Here is a 22783-nt window from a genome sequence, read left to right as displayed (position 1 = left end):
AAAACAGTCATTTGAATTTCGGCTTTACATGTTGGAAATATAGATGCTCCTGATGCACAGTGCGTCGTATGTAATAAAATATTACAAAATAATTCTTTAGCTCCCACTAAACTTGTGTTTCATAAGTGTTCCGTGAATATGTTGTAAGATGAAAAGTGTTCCGTGAATATGTTGCGAGACGAAAAGTGTTCCGTGAATATGTTGCGAGACGAAAAGTGTTCCGTGAATATGTTGCGAGATGAAAAGTGTTCTGTGACTAAAAAAGTTTGGGAAACGCTGCACTAGACTTTGTTTGAAAAAATTAATAATGTAGAAAAATATGCATAAAACTTATAAAATTCAATATACTTACCTCCAATAAGGTAAATTCATGATTCACAAATAGAGCCAAAATAGCAACTGGTACAACAAGAAACTCAATGCGAAATGTGTCATGATTTCTGTTGTAAGTAGCTTTAAATTTTGCAAACATCAAGTATATTGTAGCACATGATGCAGCAATGAACACAACTTTCATGACAGAGTTATATAGAGAGACATAGTTGGTAAGAAGATCCAAGTACCTTGCAGTATACACAGTAGCAAACAATATTTGACTCTTACCAGAGATTCCTAGAATACAATAATCATATTAATTTTGATGGATTTCAATCATTTAAAATATTATTACATCATTAAAGTTAACACTGTTCCTTGACAGCCATATTTTAGATTATTATTTACAGAATTATTAAAATAAAATAGGTCTGACCTTATTCACATGAACTAAGACTGATCATGTAAAATAACAGTAGACATAACCTGCTATTTAAATTTATAGCCGTACTCCATAAAATGAAAATGGCATAATTAAAGAAACAATTGAAAAGCTTGCTTTTTTATGAAAAAATGCTGCTTTCTTAAAGAATTTTTTTAAATAAAACACTGCAGATAATATTTTATTATTATTATTTTTTTTCAGTTGATTGCAAGTTACAATCACCGCTTGTATGGCATGCAAGCCTACAAATGATCTGCATAAAAAAGACTGGTTTTCTTATTGCAGTTTATTCATGGCTGCAACAGTTTAAACTGAGCAGATGGACACAAAACAAACAAAAATCCTCAAACTGCCCTAAACTGCTTGATAGAGTGGCATGGAACATACATAATGATTCAAATATACTAACAGTGAGGATTTCTGAATAAGAAAATGTAGAACAGGTTAGGTTATTTAGGTTAGTACCAGGGTAATAAGGAACACAATTCACACATGTATTAGCAATAGCAATTAATATAACAATAATGAAAAATTCTACAGATATATATGATAATATTCTTAAATGCTTTAGTAAATGTTTTACAAGGAATAAGGAAGCCCAATATTTGCACTAACTGCTGCATGGTGTCTAGAAACTTGAGAAGTCTTAGGGTACTACCCCAAATGTGGAAACAACATTATATAGTAGTCAAATTTGTACAGAGTGAGTAGCTGTTTAGAAGAAAAGTAATACAGAGTGAAAAAGAAAACCAGTTTTTTTTGATGCAGAGGGAGCAATATTTGTCATGTGCTTATGTCAAGAAAGGTCAGAAATCAGGTTAATTCCTTTTACAGAGTGCAAACTTTTGCTTGAAATCTGTGTCACTGAAGATGAACATAGGTGCAATAAACTGTTTTGTAAAAATTAAAATACTAAGTTTTAGATGATCAAAGTTAACTAAGTTTTCCTAGTATATTTTAAATGTATTATTATATGTATTTAACTGTACCATCAATATTTTAATCATATATCTGTACAACAAATATATTTTGAAATCTCGCCAGTGTAGACTTATTCGTATAGCCAATAATCACAGTCCTTGCAAAAAATTATATATATATATGATCTTTATTGTAAGGTTCCTAGGTACACGTAGGTACCTTACCTTTACAAACCCTTCACGGCACTAAGCCAGGGGTTCTTTCTGTAAGGTAATCATGTAGAGAATTTATAGTGTAAAGCCTGTATATGAAACTTTAATGATGAGACCATCAATTACCACACTTCTAAAATTCACATATTAGCCAATATTTAGAAATTGAAATGCTAACAAAATGAGAACCCAGTGAACAAAAATTTGCCTTTAAAGTTTTTGGGATTTAAGTTTGGTTTGCATTTAATGTTTGATGCATGTTATCAAAACATGCTGTTTTTAATTATACATTTATTGAGTGTTTTCTAGTAACTTGTAGAAGAGAAAAAGTTGTTTTGTCAGAAAGCTTTTTCAATATCCAGACAATATCCAGAATAATCTTCAGTATTTTTCATTTTATTTTAACAAAAATTTCACCATCTCTGAATGCATCCAACTATTTGACATAACTAGGGTTGTGGTGCCCAGGGAAAATTAAAAAAAATGGCACCCCTTGAAAACTGTTCTTTTGGAATTTTTGCATTTTTTAACCATAAAAAGGCATCCCCAAATTTGTTGCCCAGGGCACATGCCCCACCTGCCTCACCCTAGTTAAGCCACTACACACAACTGACCTAAGATGCAAGGTGGTCTCAGCATGAACTGTTTTTTTTTTTTTTTTTCCTCATTGATGCTATTTCAAAATATGGAACACAGCACAGTATGAAAACTAACTATATTAAACTCCCATTATAACAATCCTGCTTATAACACTATCCCACTTTTAGCACTCTTTTCTTCTGGTTGGGCCTAATATCAATCCTGTGAAGTGTGGTCCCATTTATAACACTTTCTCGCCTAAAGTCCTCTTTGAAACCGGTCCCTTTGAAAAACACTATAACAGGAATTTTCTGTATTATAGTTCCTGAATTTTTTTTTTTTTTTTTGGCTGATGCTGTATAAGCTTGCTTTCTTGCATCATATGCCTCTACTAATGCTAATTGTCATCTGAAATATTTTGGCATTATACATGAAATGTCAGCACAGCACGGTATGATCCATTAACAATGTCATCTGTCATCTGAAATTCATTTGACTCTTCAGTTCTTTATTAAAGTAAAATGGTCACTGATGCAAAGATATGAAATAATACAGATGTTTTAGTGTTAAAAGTGCATACTGTCACCAATTTCTATAAAAAATACTTGCAGGGACATGAAATTAAATCTTTTACAGGGTTCATGTTTTTATTGATCAATACACTCTCCATGCTGTAATTTGTATGTAATTTGGCATTTACATTTTAGGAACTGTTCAAACATTTCCAGTCAGCATTAAAACTTGCAGTAGAATTATAAAACCTTATAAAATATACAAAAGTGATTAAAAAAGTTAGGTTTTGGAGCTTAATTTAAATCTAAAATTATAAAACCTTGTAAAACAAACAAGAGTGATTAAAACAAGTGGGTAGTTAAGAGGGCTAGTTTAAATCTAACGTTTGTAATGTAACCCAAGGAGTGACAAATTTTTTCTTTATCTACATGCTACCTGCAAATCTTTTTCACTAAATTGAAGGTAAAAAATCATGAGCATACTGAAAAAAGTTTTTTTTTTCAGCGCAGCACATTTCAAGGCCACTTATGCTACCCCAACCACCATATAATAAATCAGTCTATTCTACTTTATGCAATGACATTTATCTAATTCAATAATAAAATATTAGTAACAATCAGTTAAGTGCACTTTGTATACCATTCACAGTATATTTTTGAAATAAAGGCAACTGTGCAATTTGCAATGTTATTCCAAATTTAATTTAAAAAAAAAAAAAAACTACATACACACATTATATACACTGCCCACTATTAATATTTGGACACCTCTCTGTTGGTAGTTGGTCATGTCCTATTGAAGCACCATGTCAGACCACTAGACAAATATTTGGAGTGAATGGACGGGTGAAATGGAAAGGGTTTTTTTTTTTTTTTTTTTTGGCTGATACTGTATAAGCTTGCTTTCTTGCATCATATGCCTCTACTAATGCTAAATATACTTGTAGACCTTTGAGGAAACTGTAATCTGCTTGTGAATACATGATACTGCAATCAATGGAATTAATAGATTTCCAGCATGGAAAGACAATAGGATGCCACAGTCTGTACATGACATTTCAACGGCACCAATGATCTCTAGTTCAATGATTGGTGATGTGATCTGCAAATGGAAGTGGACTGGTGTACCAAAATTGTCACAAAATGGCCCAGAAAATTTCTGAAGCTGGCAGAACATGACAGGAGAGCCCTGCAAAGAATCATCTGCTCAGAACATAGATTGACACTGTCACACATACAATGGGTCCTCAGTAAGATCACTGGGACACATGTCAGAACCAGTACCATGTGCAGAATGCTACATGATATAGGTTACCATGGTCATGCAGCCATTCACAAGCCACTAACCACACTGACAATGCAGAATGCGAATGAAAATGAACCAATGGAAAGCTGTGTTTTGGAGTGATGAATCATAGTACCTGGTTTGCCAGTCTGACAGCTGTGCCTGGGTGTGGCAGATGCCCAGAAAAAGCCACCTGATGGACTGTGTCATCCTGACAGCGAAGTTTGGCAGATGCAGTGTGAATTTCCATTATAAAAAACACCTTTTAGAGAGATAAATAGCTTAGTTACCGTATTTCTCCATGTATAAGACGCACCTTTTTTCGAAAAATTTAGGGTCTAAAAACTGGGTGCGTCTTATACAGTGGTTATAGATTTTTTTTACTTGCATTTCTCGCTTTTTGGCGCTTGTTGTCTTTGCGCTCATTGTTTCGCACTTGTTACCGGTATATTAGGTTACGTTTTGCCACGTTCTGCCAGAAATGGCTCAGAAAAGATTTTCGTACAGTGCTGAATTCAAGTTAAAAGTGATCCAGTTTGCAAAAGTGAATGGAAATCGTGCTGCTGAACGTAAGTTTGGTCCTCCTCCAACTGAGAAAACAATTCGAGACTGGCTACAGGAAGAAGAAACCCTACTGAAAACGCCAAGGCAGAAGAAGGCCTTTAGAGGCAAGTCAGCAAAATGGCCCGATTTAGAGAGGAAATTGAAGATATGGATTGAGGAACAAAGGGCAATTGGAATTCCTGTGTCCACAAGGATGGTTCAGCATGAGGCAAGAAGAATTGCTGATGAAAAAGAAGTTACTGATTTCAAAGGAGGACACAATTGGTGATTCAGGTTCATGAAACAGAATGGACTAAGCATGCGTACACGCACCAGACTTGCCCAAAAGATGCCTGAAAGCTATGAGCAGAAGGTCCTTGAATTTCGTCGTTTTGTCATTCGATGTCGGAAGACACACCAGTTTGAGTTGGGACAGATTGCAAATATGGAAAAAGTCCCCCTTCAATTTGATATCCCAAGTAACAGAACTGTCTGTTGATAAGAAGGGGGTGAAAACTGTAACTGTGAAGACAAGTGGACATGAAAAGAGCCATTATAAAGTGGTTCTAGCTTGTTGTGCCGACGGAACCAAGCTGCCTCCTATACTGATTTTCAAACGCAAAACAATGCCAAAAGAAGACATTCCTCGAGGAGTGATTGCCCACGTTCATGACAAGGGTTGGATGGATCAGGATGAGATGAAGATCTGGTTTGAGAAAGTTTGGAGCAGGAGACCAGGTGGGCTCTTACGTAAACCTGCCCTATTGGTAATTGATCAGTTCAGGGCACACATAACAAAAAATACAAAGAAGATTGCTGCAGAGCAAAAAACAAAACTTGCCGTCATACCTGGAGACTTGACATCCCAGCTCCAACCACTTGATGTCAGCATTAACAAACCCTTCAAAGCTGCCATGAGAGATGAATGGAACCAATGGATGAAGTCTTCTGGGGACAATTTGACACCAGCAGGAAGAGTGAAGAAACCAACTATAGGAGAAGTTTGTACCTGGGTGAAAAGATCCTGGGATAATATCAAGATTGAGATCGTTGTCGAGTCATTTAAGAAGTGTGGCATTTCAAATGCCATAGATGGAACTGAGGACGAGGCAATATATGAAGACAGTGATTCGTCATCAGACACAGATGAGGACAAGCTAATGGATGGGAGTTTTGACAGCGATAAGTTGTATGAATTTTATGATGAATAAAACTTGAGTTCAATAACTTTATGTAATACATTTTTTTTCAAATTTCAGGCCCCAAAATTAAGGTGCGTCTAATACATGGGGAAATACAGTATATAACAAAAATTTTGGCTTCCGATGTCTTGGAATAAATTACCAAAAAACAATGTGTTATTGGGTTCACATTACGATATTTTCACAATACGATGGTGTCTCTGAAATGGATTAATATCGTAAAGCGGGGGTCCTCTCAGTGGAGTAACTAGAAAAAGTGGGCCCCAATGCAAAGTTTAGTGTGGGCCCCCCTGAAAATATTTGTTTTGGTAAAAATAAAAATTTACAATACGACGGTAAACATGTATTTAAAATCTTTATCAATACAATATAAAAACAAAAATAACATTAAATTCTGTAAATAAAAATTAAAAAAAAAAATAAATTTTGAAAATTAAATGAAGTAATATACTAACTTACGTAATTTAGAATGGTTTTCGTCTAGATTTGGCATTGGAAAAATCATTAATTAATTTAGAAACATCCATTCTTTCAGAGGGACAACAACACTGATAGATGCTGTTGTCCTGTGATGTTTCTCAAATAATTCTTAATTAATTTTAATTTCAAGAAAGAGTGTTCCATGGTTGATACAGTAACTGGAATTGTCAAAAATAATATCAATAAGAAGCACACGTCCAAAAAACTAGCACCCATACCTTAGCATTTTACCATGACTAGTTCTGCAAATTTGTAAATAGTTTAATTTTTGCAATTTTACTTTTTAGTGACTTCACCCAAAATAGTAATTGCATTAACAATGATTCTGAAAAGTCACTTGGAAATTTCTTTTGCATGTTCTCTGCGTTTTTTATAATGGAATTTTCATCCATTTGGATTAACTGAGTTGGAATAAGAAATGTAAACATGTCAGAAAATGTATTTAGTCCTTGAAACCTTCAGTGCAGTTGGATAGTCACTAAGTCAATTACACGATAAAAAAATGTTAACTTTAAAGAACAGTTCTGCATCTTCAAATCGGTAGTCCTCTGCCAGTTCATCAAAATGTTTCTTAACAAATTGCCTCCATTCATTTGCAAATTGACAAGGTATACTCCATTTCTGGGCAATAGATGATGCTTCCTTGATGATATTTTCAAATCCATTTCTTAATTTTTCCACTTGATTATGCAATGTTTCTATGCCCAATGCAGCTTGACCAATATCCATATTCATTCTTTGCAAAATCGTTGATGTTAAATTAATACTCAACAAGATTTTTCTATCAGTACGGTGGTTAACACAAAATCAAAATTTTCAATATTATTTTTAATCCGGACGGCTTCCGACTTTTCGTCACTTTTTGATGATTATATGATACTTTTATTTAATGCCATTAGCAAATTGGGAAATCTCAATTTTATAGCAATTATAGATGCAAGCCGATTAGGCTAACGAGTTGGATTTAATTTCTTTAATACAATATCGCATTCACTTGTAATTTGAGATAAGTCCTAACAGTCGATACTGTAACCAAAAAAACACATATATTCTTTTAACAATGCACAAATAGTTGGATATTTCCAGTACTCCATTTACTGTATCATTAATAACTAGATTGAGATTGTGTGCCCCATAATGTATGTACAATGCATTTGGTTGTAATTCTTTTAGGTGGGATTGTACTACTGAATATGCCAGGGACTTTTTGACAATGAACTGCCAGGGAAAGAGTCCCTGCAGGCCCAACCACATGGTCCCCCTAGTAATACTCAGAAATATTACAGGTGCAATAGTAAAACTATACTCAATAATAATGACCCCAATAAATGGGTCCCTACCCTAAATAAGCGGGCCCCTATTTGACTTTTGACCCTGCAATCACAAATCCAATTGGGGCCTTTTCCAATTGGAAAGAGTATACAATAAGTTCCATATTTAATTCTCAGGTAATAAGTTCCCTATTAATTCTCAGGAAACTAGGTGGCAGGGCCTGCCAGAGTAAAATATAGTGCTACTGGGTACCTGGTCTGCCTCCAAGAGGTCAAGTGTGGGCTCAGGGCTGCCTCAGTAGCCAGGTGGGCAGGAGCAGCAGTGCGTAGCATACGCTTCTTGATTAGACCGGGGTTCGAGCCCGTGACTACCAAATACGGAGGATGCAGAAAGTCAGGGAATTACCACCGCATATCCTTGGAGCAATATGGCCTTAGTTGCTAATGCTCCTAAAAACCAAATAAACAAACAAACAAGTGTGGGCAACGGTGGGTCCCAATGGGGACCCAATGGCTAAATGGCCAGAAGAACAACGGTACATAACACTACACATATACATAGCCCACACACTTTTAAATCTCTGGCCTTAACAGTAAACTGTGACACCCACAATGAAAGCTATACGGAGATGGGGGAAACCCCTGGTGCCGTTAGACATGAAAACACTTTACCCTTTACCTAAACATCATTGCTGACCAGGTACACCCTTTCATGGCAAGGTCTTCCCCTCTGGCAGTGCTGTCTTTCAGCAGGATAATGCGCCATGCCACACCACCCGGATTGTTTGAGACTGGTTCATGGAACATGAGGAAGACTTCCAGGCATTGCCCTGGCCTTCAAATTCCCCAGACATCAATCCCATCGAGCATCTATGGTTTGTGTTGGAACAACAACTCCGATCTGCGGCATCTCAACCACGTACCATACAGGAGTTAAAGGATCTGCTGGTTACGTGTTAGTACCAGATTTACCACAAGACACATTTAGAAATCTTGTAGCGTCCATGCCTTGCTGGGTACGAGCTGTTTTGGCTGCACGTGGAGGACCAACGTCATATTAGGTAGGTGGTCATAATGTTTTGGGTCATCGGTGTACTCTTTCCAATTGGAGCTTTTTCCAATTGGAAAGAGTATACAATAAGTTCCCTATTTAATTAATTCATTCCAAAGATTTCTATGCAAGCTGAAAACCAAGCAAGTCCAACAATGCTTAAAAGCAATATATTTTTAACATACACTTTCATTTCAATGGAATGGATAGTTAAAGTTAAAAAATTAGAGCTTATAAAAATAAAATAGTATTAGAGTATTATAGTAATAGAATTATATTATAATGGTATATTAAAAAAAAAAAGTATTATAATATATAAACCTCATACGTCCAGAACTAATGACTACAGAAGTCACAAAAAAAAACAACCAACTTACTCATATTTACAGATCCGAGTAAGTCAGAGACTTACTGTACTGCTTTTCAAGAGATTGGCAACATCATGTTACTGTACAACTAGCATGTATAAGTCACAAATGTAAATTATTCCTTTGCTTTGCAAATGTGGCATGCAAAATTCATTATAAGAATATTCTCACATGGTGAGAATATCCAGTTTTTAATGAGCAGTTTTCTCCTAGACTGTCAGTTTATCCACATCCAGCTTTTAGCAAGTTACTCAGCAAACATGATTTAAGTAAGTACGTCAGTCTTTACAAACTACAAAACAGATTTCAGTTAGTATACATAACATACATGGAATCTCGTTGATTTGGACTAAAGGAGTGAAGGGATAACCTGAATTAGTGAAAAGTAATAGAATATAATGAAAAGAAAAACGCAAAAATAAAAAAATACATAACGCAAAAGAAAAAAAAATTTAAGTGTTTATAAAAACAAAATTGAATACAAAGAGTTCAAATCAAAAAGAATAAAAATAATGATTTTTCTAAAAGATATAACTATCGTCAAGGGTAAAGGGAAGGGATTTTGCTTTTGCAAAGGTGATTACAAGTCAGCTTTAAATTCTTTTCAACGACAACTTCTAAAGAGATGCAGTCAGCGAAGTTACTAAGCTTTTTATACCAAATAAAAAAATACTTCCCAAATCGTGACTTCAATAAGTCATTGCCTTCAGGGGTTAATTCCATTAAGATATAACTATATTTAACAAATGCTGTTAGTCTGCAGTATTTACCTGTATAAAGAGCATCACATTCAGAGACCTATACTGATCCTTTGATGACATGCACAACTCCTTTCGGTGGTTGTGACATATGGTTATGACATCGCCCTTTCCTCTGCTTTCCTGGGCATTCTGACCACTGAGAGGAGCTGTGCGTGTGATCAAGCAATCTGTATTGGTCCCAGAACATAATGCTCTTTATAGAGGTAAATATTTCTGAGTAATAATGTTTTTAATTGTAGTCATACCTTAAAAGATATATTGCTCAAGGTTTAGACCTAAATGGATATTGGACGAACTGGTGAGACTAAAATGCAGCAAAAAATGCATGGGATGCTTATAAATTATTAGGAATTACAGAAACCTGCAGTAAGTATAAACTAGTCTGCAATCAAATAAAAAAAAAATGTACAGTAAGTATTGGTATGATTGTTTTTGGGCACAAGGGCAACTGGGGCCAAAATGTGCCTATTCTTATATTATAATTTTATGCAGTAAGTATAACCTGGTCTACATGGATGTCTCTGACCAAGAATGCAAAAAAGTTGCAAAGAATTCTTTGCTTATGTTAATACTAGAAGGAAAGGGATGAAAATATTGGTCCACTAGATATGAATAGCATAACTATTGATGATCTTTTGTATGAATAATATTTTTCAGACTAGTTGATACTTTTAATCTTGGATACCAGCAGTAGTGTAGCTACCGTTTTTCGTAGCTACCATTTTTCGTTTTTCGAGGCAAAGAGCATGTTCGGGCCCCTACTTAATTAATGAAAATTGCAAAAACAGGAGACAGCCAAAGATGTCAGACCCCTAAATGGCCCGGGCCCAGAGGCCTTGCCTGCCTACATGGTAGCTACGCCACTGGATAGCAGAAGTATATCTAATTTTAAGTGGGCACTAAATGATTTTGCAATAACTAGGAGAGAAGTGGAAGAGCAGCCATTGAAACTAAAAATAAAAAGCACCAATGGCTGAGAGAATCTATCCAATTATATTTAAACCAGCAGCAATCCCTAAGGGTTAACTGTTGGATCCCCTTCTGTTTCCAATATTTATTAATAATAATGATTAAAGCATTTAAGCTTATTGTCTAAGTTTTCAGATGATACAAATGTTGGCAGGTGGTAATGGGGTTGAGAAGTGGCAATTGAGTGTTAACATTGATAAAGACAAAATAGCATACCAATTAGGTGGTATCACATTCAAGGTGGCAAATAACAAAATAGATCCAGGAATAACTGTACAGCCTGACACAAGGAGTTAATTATTCCATTGTATAAAGCAGTGGCTAGGGTGCATCTTGAATTATGCATACAAGTCTTCCTCATTTTAGGAAGCATGTGGATCTGCAGGAATAAGTGCAAAGAAGAGCAAGATTAGTCAGGGACACAAAAAGGTTCTATAAATTGCAAAATCTGGAAATTAGATATCTGTGAGGAGCTAATGTTATCATTATTCTTTCTCAGATGATGCACATAAGGGAAGGGGGCCATAAATTTAAATTGAAAAAAGATGTTTGCAGGATGTATGTATGAAAATCTGCTAAACAGTCACTGGAACAAACTTCCATCAGCTATTGTGGTAGTATGAATAAATGTAACGATTAAAACAAATTAAGAGGAGATGGATAATAATATAGGGATTTTTGCAAAAGGCATTTTAAGGCCAGAGGAATTCTTGTAACACAAAAGTCACGAATCTTAAAATGAATAACACACTTCAAAAAATTATCACAATCATTTTTGGTGCTCATTTTTCTTACCTTTAGGAGAATAACATACTATATCTCTCTCTCCAGCACTGAATAGTTTTATCTTCTTTCCTCTAACATATTTTTACTGTATTAAGAGAGAGACAGTAAAAAATACACTAAATTTATTAAATCAGCGGTGGTGATGCCACCACTTGTTAGAAAAACAGTGGCAACTTTTCTCACAGACCCCAAATTTTCTTCTTTATTTCTGAAAAAAATTTTAGTTTTTTGAACTCTGCTTAGAGTATAGCAATATTTGATCTTTTACTAACAGACCGCAATGCTTATTACATGTACTTTTGCATATTTCTTGAAGAAAAATTTTAAAATCTTTTTTAAACTACTATTTTCAGTGAAACTAAACTTTTATTAATCCAACTAATAAACAAGAAAAAACACTATAAACATACAATTATTAGTCTTTTACATTTTCAAATTTATAAAATTGAAAATGGAAAATTAAAAAAAAAAAAAATCTTATGCATTATGCACATGAACCACTTTTTTCTTTGATTTTGGTTTGGGGTGTGTAAAGCAGAATTCTGACACCAATGCTTATTAAATGTAACTTTATCTGTTTAATAATACTAACAAAATTCAAATATACAACCTAATCATCATAGTATTCAATTTGAATTTAATTATTATTTAACAATTCAAATTTAATTGCAACTAACAGTGGCCCTAGCCCAGTGGAATGCAAACTTATTTCGCTCACGACCCCCTTTATTAAATATAAAATTGACGCGACCCCTCAATGTAAACCCTGAGGGAGAGTGACAAGATTTTTAGAGAAGAAAAATAGCATTTTACAAATTATGTAGTAGAAAATTGAGTACTTGGAAAGGAATAAAAAAATTGTTTCATTTTTAATTTACTCATTAAATCTATGGATACCATCAACCATACAGCACTATTTCAGAGCTTACTGGCTCCTCATCAGTGGGTGGGCAGGTACCCTGGTGTTGCAGTGGTGACAACCCAGTGATGGTATTTGCCGAGAATAAGTAACAATAGTCTTCTCCTATGGTGAAGCATTACTTATTCAAGGTAGTGCAATATCATGGCACCTCGTTGTGAAGGTATTCACAATATGAGATATACTTTGATGCCAATTTATAACTATTTAAGTAGTTGGCTACGTACAGAAATGATGCAATTGCACTAACTTGTATGTCAGTAAACTCTCTATGTAACCTGAGGTTTTAGCCCTAAACTATACTGTAATCTAAAACAATTAATGAGAAGGATGAGCCTGGATAACCAATAATATGTAGTCCATATTTGGACACAATATCTGAAACTGCTAATCTCATGTCATCATCTAGATCAAGTCTGGAACACTGTTTTGTTTTAATAGTTGTTAATTTTATGACAAAGATATGTAAACCCGAAAGGCAGCTATCTTTGTATCAGCATTTTCGATAATTCTGGATACTCATTTCGAAGAGAAAGTCAAAATTTTTCACAAGTAGCCTTTTCTTCATCTGACGACAGGTCGATAAGATCTTCCTTTTGCTCAATGGTAATTTCGGGACATGAAGAAATTTCAAAAGCAAAGAGATCACGAATCCAATACAACTTTTTATCTGGAGATACATTAAATCGTTGGGAAAAATTCTTAATTAGCATTGTTAGGTGGGTGGCAATGATATCTCTAAATTGTAAAAATGTCAATATTATGGTTATTAACAAAATCAGAAAAACATGGGAACATTTCAGTATTATTACGCTCAAATTCAGTTTTCCAAAAGGTTAAGTTTATTTTTGAAAGAGTATTTGTTTAATACTCAGAAGAGTATTAATATATTTGTTCCCTGTCTTTGAAGATTTAAATTTAAATCATTCAAGTTTTTCAAATATATCAACAAGGTAGCTAAGCTTTCCAAGCAATTTTTGATTTGTAAACAATTCAGCAAGGTTGTGATCGGTATCTGATAAAAACAATAAAACTTCGTGTTTGAGGCCAAAAAGAAGTCGCAACATTTTACCACTGGACAACCACCTCACTTTTGTATATAAAAGAAGCATTTCATAAGAAGCATTTCATTAAAAAGTATAGTGAAAAGTCTGCTATGTAAGCTTCTACTTTCAATAGTTGATCACACTTACTGCATATTTCAAAACTTCGTGCAAATCAGTTTGCATTACCTTCGCTACTAATGATTCCCTATGTATAAAGTGTAGTGTGTTAGCTGTCTAACTGCACCAGGGGTTTCTCTTTGTATAATGCAATGATTAAAAAATGTATTTGGAGCAATTTCGTTTACTTTGCTTGTTAAACCTTTGTTTAATGCAGCCATCAGTACAAATCCAACACAGTTGTTCCACGTTAGATTATTTGTTTGAAAGAAAATATTTATAAATAGTTCTTTCCAAAGCTTTGCAAAATGAAAATCCTCCAAAATAACCTCCTTGTAGCGGTATCTGAAATATACAATAAGTTGAGCAAGGTTTGAAATATCTGTGGATTCATCTAATTGTATTGCAAAAATTGGACTTTCTCTCAATCGATTTAATAAATTGAATTTTATGTTGTCCAATAACTGTAATACGCCACGAGACTGTCTCTGGACAGAGGAATAGTTTTTAAATTGTTGCTGCACTTTTCTCTGTGCATAATTGAAATAATTTTTATTGCAGCAAGGAGAATGCACCGAATTACAAAGCAGAACACACAGTACAGACAATTTGAGAATTTGTGCTGTAGGAAGCACGAATTAAGAGCTAAAGGGATTACCGTAAGGGATTAATTGAGTAGTACTTCTCAGTACTATTGAGCAGTTGAGTAGTACTGAGAAGTATTCATACATACCGAGAAGTTGCACTAGTCAGCTTGTTTTTGTGTGTACATAGCCAGCGAGCAAATTAAAGCGTATTCCCAATGTGGTGGGCAGTAGGGTTCATTCGACTTAGTTCGAGTAGCAAGGTCTCTACACCTACAGTATTGAAAAAGTAATTTTAACAACAGGTTTTAGCTTTTGTGTACACAAAATATAAATTTATTTAAAAATTTTCGCAACCCCTTTAATTTATCCCATGATCCCAGAGGGGTCGTGCCCCACAGTTTGCACATCACTGCCCTAGCTATTATAAGTTTGTTATCTCTTTAAAATTGTTTTGGTCTTATATGTATATACACAAGGTATTTCAGTTAAGAGGTACTAGAGTCTATCTTGCTTATTTCGTGGTTTAACCTATTTGTCACCTGGACCTGTATCATATATCAGCAAAAATATTTGAATTTGATGTTAAAATTGAAACGAGTATTATTGTTTAAATTTTACAATATCTAAATTTAAATTTTACCTGATCAACCACTTTTTTTTTTTAATATCTCAATGAGAAAGTTGTTTCACATTCTTGGTTTAGTCTAAAAACATTATCAGTGTACTTCTGAAGTGACAGTAAACAGACTATTTGAAGAAAACACAAAACAGTTACATCTTTTGTAACTGTTTTAAGCTTTTGACACTGTTGCGCATGGAAGACTACTGCACAAATTAGAGCAGAATGGTATAAAGGGCAAGTTGCTACAATGGATAAAAGGATGGTTGAGTGGGAGAAGACAAAGGGTGGTGATCAATGGGTGCTGCTCTTCGTGGACTAATGTTATTAGTGGAGTCCCACAGGGTTAGATGTTGGGTCCACTGTTGTTTTGTATATTTATCAATGATATTAATGAAGGTATATCATGCTTAGTGTCGAAGTTTGCAGATGATACAAAGGTTGGCAGGGTTGTTAATGACAGTAATGGCAGTGTGCTACTGCAACAGGATCTAGAAAATTTGGGCAGATGGGCTGAGAAGTGGCAACTGAAGTTTAGCATTGACAAATGAAAAGTACTGCATATGGGTAGAAGTAACCCCAGAGAAACGTACCAACTGTGTGGTATGTTTCTCTGGGGTTACTACAGAAACGTACATTTCATTTTCTACACTTAAGGTGGTAGAAAATGAAAAAGACCTGGGGATAATTGTGCAGTCAGATATGAAGTTTTCTGAGCAATGCAGACAAAACCCCATGACATGCCAGGACAAGTCATGGGGTTTTGTCAATGATATATACAGGAATTTTGCTAGCAGGGAAAAGAAGGTGATTGTTTGTTTGCTATTTGGTTTTTAGGAGCATTAGCAACAAAGGCCATATTGCTCCGGGGATATGCGGTGGTCATTCCCTGACCTTTCTGCATCCTCCGTATTTGGTGGTCACGGGCTCGAACCCTGGTCTAATCAAGAAGCATGTGCTACGCACTGCTGCTCCTGCCCAAGGGTGGTGATTGTCCCTCTGTATAAGGCAATGGTCAGGCCACGACTTGAGGCCTCATTTTAGGAAGGATGTAGATTTGCTTAGCGTGTACAGAGAAGGGCAACAAGATTAGTGAGGGGAATGAAGGGATCCTCTTACCAAGAGAGGCTTAAATTCTGCAAATTGCAGCGGCTGGAGACTAGGCACTTGTGAGGTGATCTGATCGAGATGTATAAGGCTTTGAATGGGTTGAGCACGCTGAATTCTGATGGGATTCTTCCACTTGTTCAAATTACGAACCTAAGGGGGCATAAATTTAAATTGAGGAAAGATGTAGAATAGATGTGCGGAAATTTGCCTTTAGCCAGCGTGTGGTTAATTGCTGGAACTGACTTCCATCTGTCATTGTGGAAGTTGATAGGTTAAATAAATTTAAGGAGGAACTGGACAAACATTTAGAGGGAATTGTTTTGTAAATTTTTTTTTTTTTTTTGGCTGATGCTGCATAAACTCATACACTTGCTTTTTTGCATCACATGCCACTACTACTACTACTATCTGTTTGCTATTCGGTACGTATTTCACTGTGAATAGTTGGCTGTTAGCAGTAACCTGAGTAACTTATCAACTGTGTGGTACTGCACTCAGGGTAGTAGAGAATGAAAAAGACCTGGGGGTAATTGTGCAGCCACATATGAAGTTCTCTGAGCAGTCCAGACGGGTTGCCAAGACAGCCTGTGGGGTTTTGTCAGAAACTTTGCTAGCAGGGATAAGGAGGTGATTATCCCTTTGTATAAGGCCATGGTTAGACCACATCTTGAGTACTGAATACAGGTCTAGAGGCCTCAGTTTAGGAAGTATGTAGATCTGCTGGAGCAGGTGCAGGGAAGGTCAACAAAAGGGTGTCTCAATCTAGAAAGGCTTCAGTTCTTCAAATTGCAATCTCAAGACTAGGCACCTGAGGAAATCTGACTGAGGTGTTTAAAGCCTTGAATTGATTGAGTAAGCTGAATGTTAATGGCATTCTTCCACTTACTGAGACTCCATGGGGGGGAGGAATAAATTCAAGTTGAGGATGGTTGCAGGTTAGAAGTTTCTGTGGAAGTTTGCCTTCAGCCAGTGGGTGGTTAATTGTAGAAGTGGATGGGTTGAATAAATTCAAGGAAGAACTAGACAAATTTTTGGAGGGGTAATGTATGGGTGAACTGTATAGGGCTCTTTCTTCTAATTTTTTTTTTTTTTTTTTTTTTTCAGCTGATGCTATATAAGTTTCAGCATTTTTTCAGCATAGTCCTATATTTAACTAACAAATGGTCAGGTATATAATCACATGAATAATACTCTTTACTCCCCTTTAAATAAGCTGTTGGTAACACCATCAATTGCTCCTAGCAAACATACTCGGTTCTGGTCCACCTATTTTTATTACAAAACATGAATACATAAACCTGTTTCCTGACAATAGGCAATTGTTATTCTCAGCTTTTCTCTTATTAAATTCAAATATGCAGTTACATTTTTTGTAATGTAAGCTTCTCTAATCTAAGCCTGCATGCAAGCTTTGAATATCTTACAAATAATCTGGCATTTATTCATTTTCCTGTGCTACATTAAAGCAAAAAGACAATACTATGTGAGCTTTTAAATAAGTTTCTTGTCTCAATAGGTCATAATTTCTAGTACTAAGAGTGGAATTTAACTTGTATTTCAGTATTTTCCAAACTTTTTTGACAATGTACCAGGCATGTGCCAAAAATAATTTGACATTTCACCAAGGATTTTGAAATTATTTGACACCCTACTACTTTTGTTCCTTATCAAACTGAGCATTAATGCAACTCTCTTTTGAGAGCAAAACATACAAACAAGAGTAAGAAAACAAGGCAGTGACATGAGTTTAACTAAGGCTATTTGAAATCGACTCTGTCAATTATTAACTTTCAAAGTGAATAAAGGAAAAAAGGCCAACCTCTGAGCATGAAGCATATAAATTGTTGTAAAGTTTATGTATTCATCAATAATGGCATTTTAATCGATCACTTATATCAATGTATGCAGTGAAAACAATGCTGATACAATGTCAAAATTTGGAACACCCTTTATGACATGACATGCTACCAGCTTTGGAAAGCTCTGCTATACGTGTGTTTCTTATTTTTCAAAACAGCTGCGTAATTATTTTTTTTTTCACATCAGTAGGTGATCCTTGGGATTTGTCACAGACATTTTCCCAGGTATAACTTGCAATCTGAAATGCTGATGGAACTAATATCAAGTCCAAATTTAAAAAAGTGAGGAAATTTTCCTTGGTGATTTTAATGTTCATAATTTCAAATGGCTTCCATTTTATTCTCACATGGATCCAGCTGGTGAGATGTTGAAACTTTTGCAATTACAAATAACCTCATACAGTCTGTTCATCTACCAGAATAAAAGACAATCCTAACCATACCCCAAATCTTGACCTTTTTACACAGTCAAGGTGAATGGTACTCTAGGCACCTCAGATCACAACTTGGTGGTGGTCTCTTTTCCAATGGTCTTTCTCTCGTGGCCAATCTCAGCCTTATGTTGTTTGGCATAACAAGAATGAAAAATGGGATGATCTGTGAGATTTCTGTTTTAAATCTTCTGATGTCAATGTTTGCTCAGATCAGATAAGTGAAATTATTCTTATAGAGATGAAACCCTTTATTGCCACCTTAAAATCTTTTCCTTTATCTAAATTTGATTTTCCAATAAATGAGCTAAGTCTGTTCAAGATAAGAACGTTGCACATTGCAAATGGCCAGATTCATTTAATTTTCTGCCTACTTGAAACAACTGTAAAGCAGTTATTAATCAATCCAAACTAGATTTTCAACAGGCTGAGAGTAGAAAATTTGCTTCCTGTTCAAACAGTAATTGAGCATTCTAGTCTTGCCAAAGCAATTGACCACAACTTTTGCTCATCTATACTCCCACCTCAGGAGACAGAACCATCAGGTTAAAATCTTATGGTTTTCTGTTGCCTCCTCAACTAAACATAAATCTGACTTTTTTTTCTTCTAACTCTTGTATTGGCGATCTTGATAAACCACTAGAACACTCCACTCCCAACACACTCCACTCATTGCCTCCTATGGTCTTCCATCAAAAGGATGACAAAGAATTTTGAACAATCTTGATGCCAAGAAAGCTCCTAGTCCTCGTGATATTTCTCCACTTGTCCTCAAAACCTTTGCTCTTGAGCTTACTCCTGTTCTGTGTCACCTTTTACACTGTCTTATTCCACTGATGTTTTTCCTTCTGCTTGTAATTTGCTCATATCAAGCCAGTTCCTAAACAGTGACAAATCCCTTACACACAATTAACATCCCATTGCACTCACTTCTATTCTTTCCAAAGTAATGGAAAAATCCATTAACCGCAAACTCCTAACCTATCTTCAAACCTTCCATCTAATCAATGATGGCTAATATGGATTCCATCAGTGTCGATCTACTGGTAATAATTTTGGCCTATTTTACCCATCTATAGACAAATTCAATGGAAAAATTTGGTGGAACTCAAGCAGTTGCTCTTGACACTTCAAAGGCTTTTGATCATGTTTAGCATAAAGGCCTTCTAAATAAGCTTCCATCTTATGGATTGCTAACTAATTTTTGTAATTGGGTATCCGGTTTTATCTCTGACCACTCACTGTGCATGATGGTAGATGGCTTTCTATCTTTTAATGCTGATGTTTCCCAAGGTTCAGTTCTTTCTCCCACTCTTTTCCTCTTGTATGTATATTAATGACCCTCCATTGACTGGAAATCCTATCCAAAATTTTGCTCACATTGCGCACATTGCATTCCACTTTCCAGTTTGGGAAGTAGGCTCTGCACAAACAGCTTCAACTTCTTGAATATCTATTACCAATTCCTTAAATACTGATCTCCAGTAGGGCAAAGATAACTTAGTTGATTTCAATCCTTAAGACTTGTCTGTCTTATATCTCACAAAAAGGATTCTTCTGCTCCTATGCTTATCTTCGATGACACTCAGATCCCTAGAGATCACATATCTCTATTAGGGATCACCCTCACTTTCATGTGCACTGTTCTTCTGAATTGGCATCGTAATTTTCTTATTCTCTTCCAAAACAGTAACAAATATGTGCTGGAAACAGTCAACATCCATTCACTCCAACTCTATACTCACAGAACCAACTTTTCCTCTTCCTCATTTATCCTCTTTACTTTTGTTGTCTGGAAGAGAGGATAAATCAGGAAGAGGAAAAGTTGTCTTGCTTCACATGTATTTCCTAAACATATAATCCACTCCAGCCAACTTCAAATAACAGCAAGTCAGCTAGACTGCTCTGGCCATCTCTGAAATAAAACATATAACCCCAGGGGCTCACATCTGATGAGTATGGGTGGGATATCATCATTCTTCTCTTCCTTGTGATTTCCTTCTACACACTCTCTCAGGGTAACTCAGAAATTTTTTTTTTGGCTGGTGCAGCATAAGCCTCAGGCTTCCTTGCACCATATGGCTAATAATAATAATATATAACCAGTTTATAAACCAGTAATCCTACAGCTCAGTGTCAAAATTCAAAATATTGCTAGTGCATCAGCTCCAGCTGACCTGCTGTTACAAAAATCTGTTAGCTGGTAAGATCAGAGGCATAGCAAAGTTATATGGTGCCCCTAAATAAATAAATGGCACCATCTGGCACCCCACAAACCAGCACCCAGTGGCAATGCCCACCACCATCAGTACATGCACTGGGCCACATTGCCAACTCCAAATAATAGCAAGTCAGCTAGTTTGCTTTGCTCTGCTCAACTCGCTGTTATTTGGAGATTCCATGTCACATATTCTATTTTCCCCTTATGGCAGCTATCATAATCAGCTGCCATATATATCATAATCTTTAATCCATAAAGAATTAAAAATTACTTTTTATATTGTGGTTAAATTTTCTTTTTTTTAATTTCGTTCACTTATTATAGCAATATTTCTTCAACAAATAAAACACTAAAAATTTTAGTTTCATACCATTAAATATACACAAACAACACAAATATGTATTCTCTTGTTCCAGTAGCATTGAGATACCTTCGTAATCCATCTTATATCTCTAAGCCAAAGCAATTCTGCATAGCCGGTAATATAGCTTCTGTTTGTAGACTGTGTTTCTTAATTTGTACTTTATTTACTTTTACAATTTTTATACCTTGTTTTTAAGTTTCTGACTGTTGCTTTCTGTACCAAATTTTCACACAGTGGGAAAATTTTATCGTAATAATCGCTAGCCATCTTTCACCTATCTCATTACTTACACCAACCGCCTACGACGGTGGCCACGCACGACAAATAGAGCAAACGACACGAAAGATCGGGCAGAGCTATCACAGGCCGGCGCTGATGCGCTAGTAATGCTGGGAGTTTGCGAAGCTGAGAAGATATACGACTGCCTTAAAAGTCTTAACTATAAACTTTATATGTAATTACCGAAAATCAAAATATATGCAATAACAATAATACAAAAACGTCTCACTTGGATGTATTCATTTTGGGTTAAATCCATAAATCACAATAAGCCGGCATTACGAAGCGCCTATCATATGAAACATGAAATAAATTAGTGTTTGCATTTTAGAAATTGTACATGATAAATACCTGCACATGACCGTGTCCTCCATACTTTGGTCAAAAGAATAATTAAAGCAAAAAGGTGTGAAAGATCGCCAGCCAAGCGAAAAATATTCATCTTTCAAATCTTCTTCTTGCTAAAATCCAACAGAACGTGGGCACCATGCAGACTGTAATGTGTACGATGTAATAATACTCCCTCTATCAGTGAAATGATGACACAAAAAAATAAATAATAAATAAAATAAAATAGTGTTTATCAATGCAAACCGAGAACATTAGATCCCATTGATGCAGACCAGTTGAATTGAACTCTTGGATTTTCGCTGAGAAACTCGGTTCGTGAAGCGTCAGTATAATATATCGTGTTGATAAATTGAGGCTACTGGATCTGTTTTCTGCTTTTTGGGATAAAAACTTAAGTTAGTAGATGAACAAGTTAGTGCAAAGCATCATTTTAGTTTGTAGTAAATAATCGAAGTACGTCAAATGGCATCATTTTGTTACATTTCAAGTACTTCGGTGATTTACTATGAAAGTATGTATTTACCGTAGTCTTCAGCCTTAAAACTTTTTAGTTACTACTACTATCATATTTACTCCTGTCAGTTGAATTGACTGGAGTAAATAATGTAAAAAAATTAAAAATTCGAGTAAATAATACTGGAATAAATAATGACTCGAATAAATAATACAAAGGTCTTTGAGATAACAGAAGAGAAGAAAAAGCAGTATGTACTGGAACTTAAGAACAAGTTTGAGCTTCTGCAGACCGCGCAGGACCAAGATATCGACGAGGAATATTACAGCTTTCTGAAAGTGATAAAGCCCAAGAAACCTATAGGTAAAAAGAAATCAAAAAAAGAAAAAATTAGTCAAGAAACACTTGTCATGACGAACTGAAGACGACAAATGAAGAGCAAGGTAAACACTGACAAGGAGAAAATTGAGTATACTGAGTTACGCAAAGCCATTAGAAAGAGACTCCGAGAGGACATGAGAAGATTTAACACAAGAAAAGTAGAACAAGGGAAAACAAAGAACTTAAACCAGCAGCCATGAGCAGTAATACAGAAAGACAAATGATACTGAAACTGAAGAATAGCGATGGAGTACTTATAAATAGCAGAGAAAATATAAGCAGACCATATGAAGAATAAAGTCATGGGACACCCTGGCTTTATTCTGTCACAGTTTCGTGTGGCCC

The 22783-nt window shown here is 35.4% G+C and overlaps 1 protein-coding gene across 2 annotated transcripts in view; it reads right to left on the bottom strand.

Moving 5' to 3' along the window:
• The window catches only part of LOC150086353 (ER lumen protein-retaining receptor-like), a 65221-nt gene extending 43487 nt beyond the window's left edge, over positions 1–21734 (bottom strand). For both annotated transcript variants that reach the window (XM_090371324.1, XM_090371323.1), the window contains exons 1-2: positions 21604–21734; positions 353–612 (exon numbers count right to left, since the gene is read on the bottom strand). In XM_090371324.1, coding sequence (XP_090227450.1) covers positions 353–612; positions 21604–21694 — 351 coding nt within the window. In that variant the 5' untranslated portion in view covers positions 21695–21734. The remainder of the gene's footprint in view (positions 1–352; positions 613–21603) is intronic.
• Positions 21735–22783: the final 1049 nt, after the last annotated feature.

Source organism: Mastigoproctus giganteus, chromosome 4 (assembly GCF_048544385.1).
Source record: "Mastigoproctus giganteus isolate SK-2022 chromosome 4, ASM4854438v1, whole genome shotgun sequence".
Classification (NCBI taxonomy): domain Eukaryota; kingdom Metazoa; phylum Arthropoda; class Arachnida; order Uropygi; family Thelyphonidae; genus Mastigoproctus; species Mastigoproctus giganteus.
Note: the sequence above shows the minus strand (reverse complement) of the source record. Positions and strands in the feature narration are given on the sequence as shown.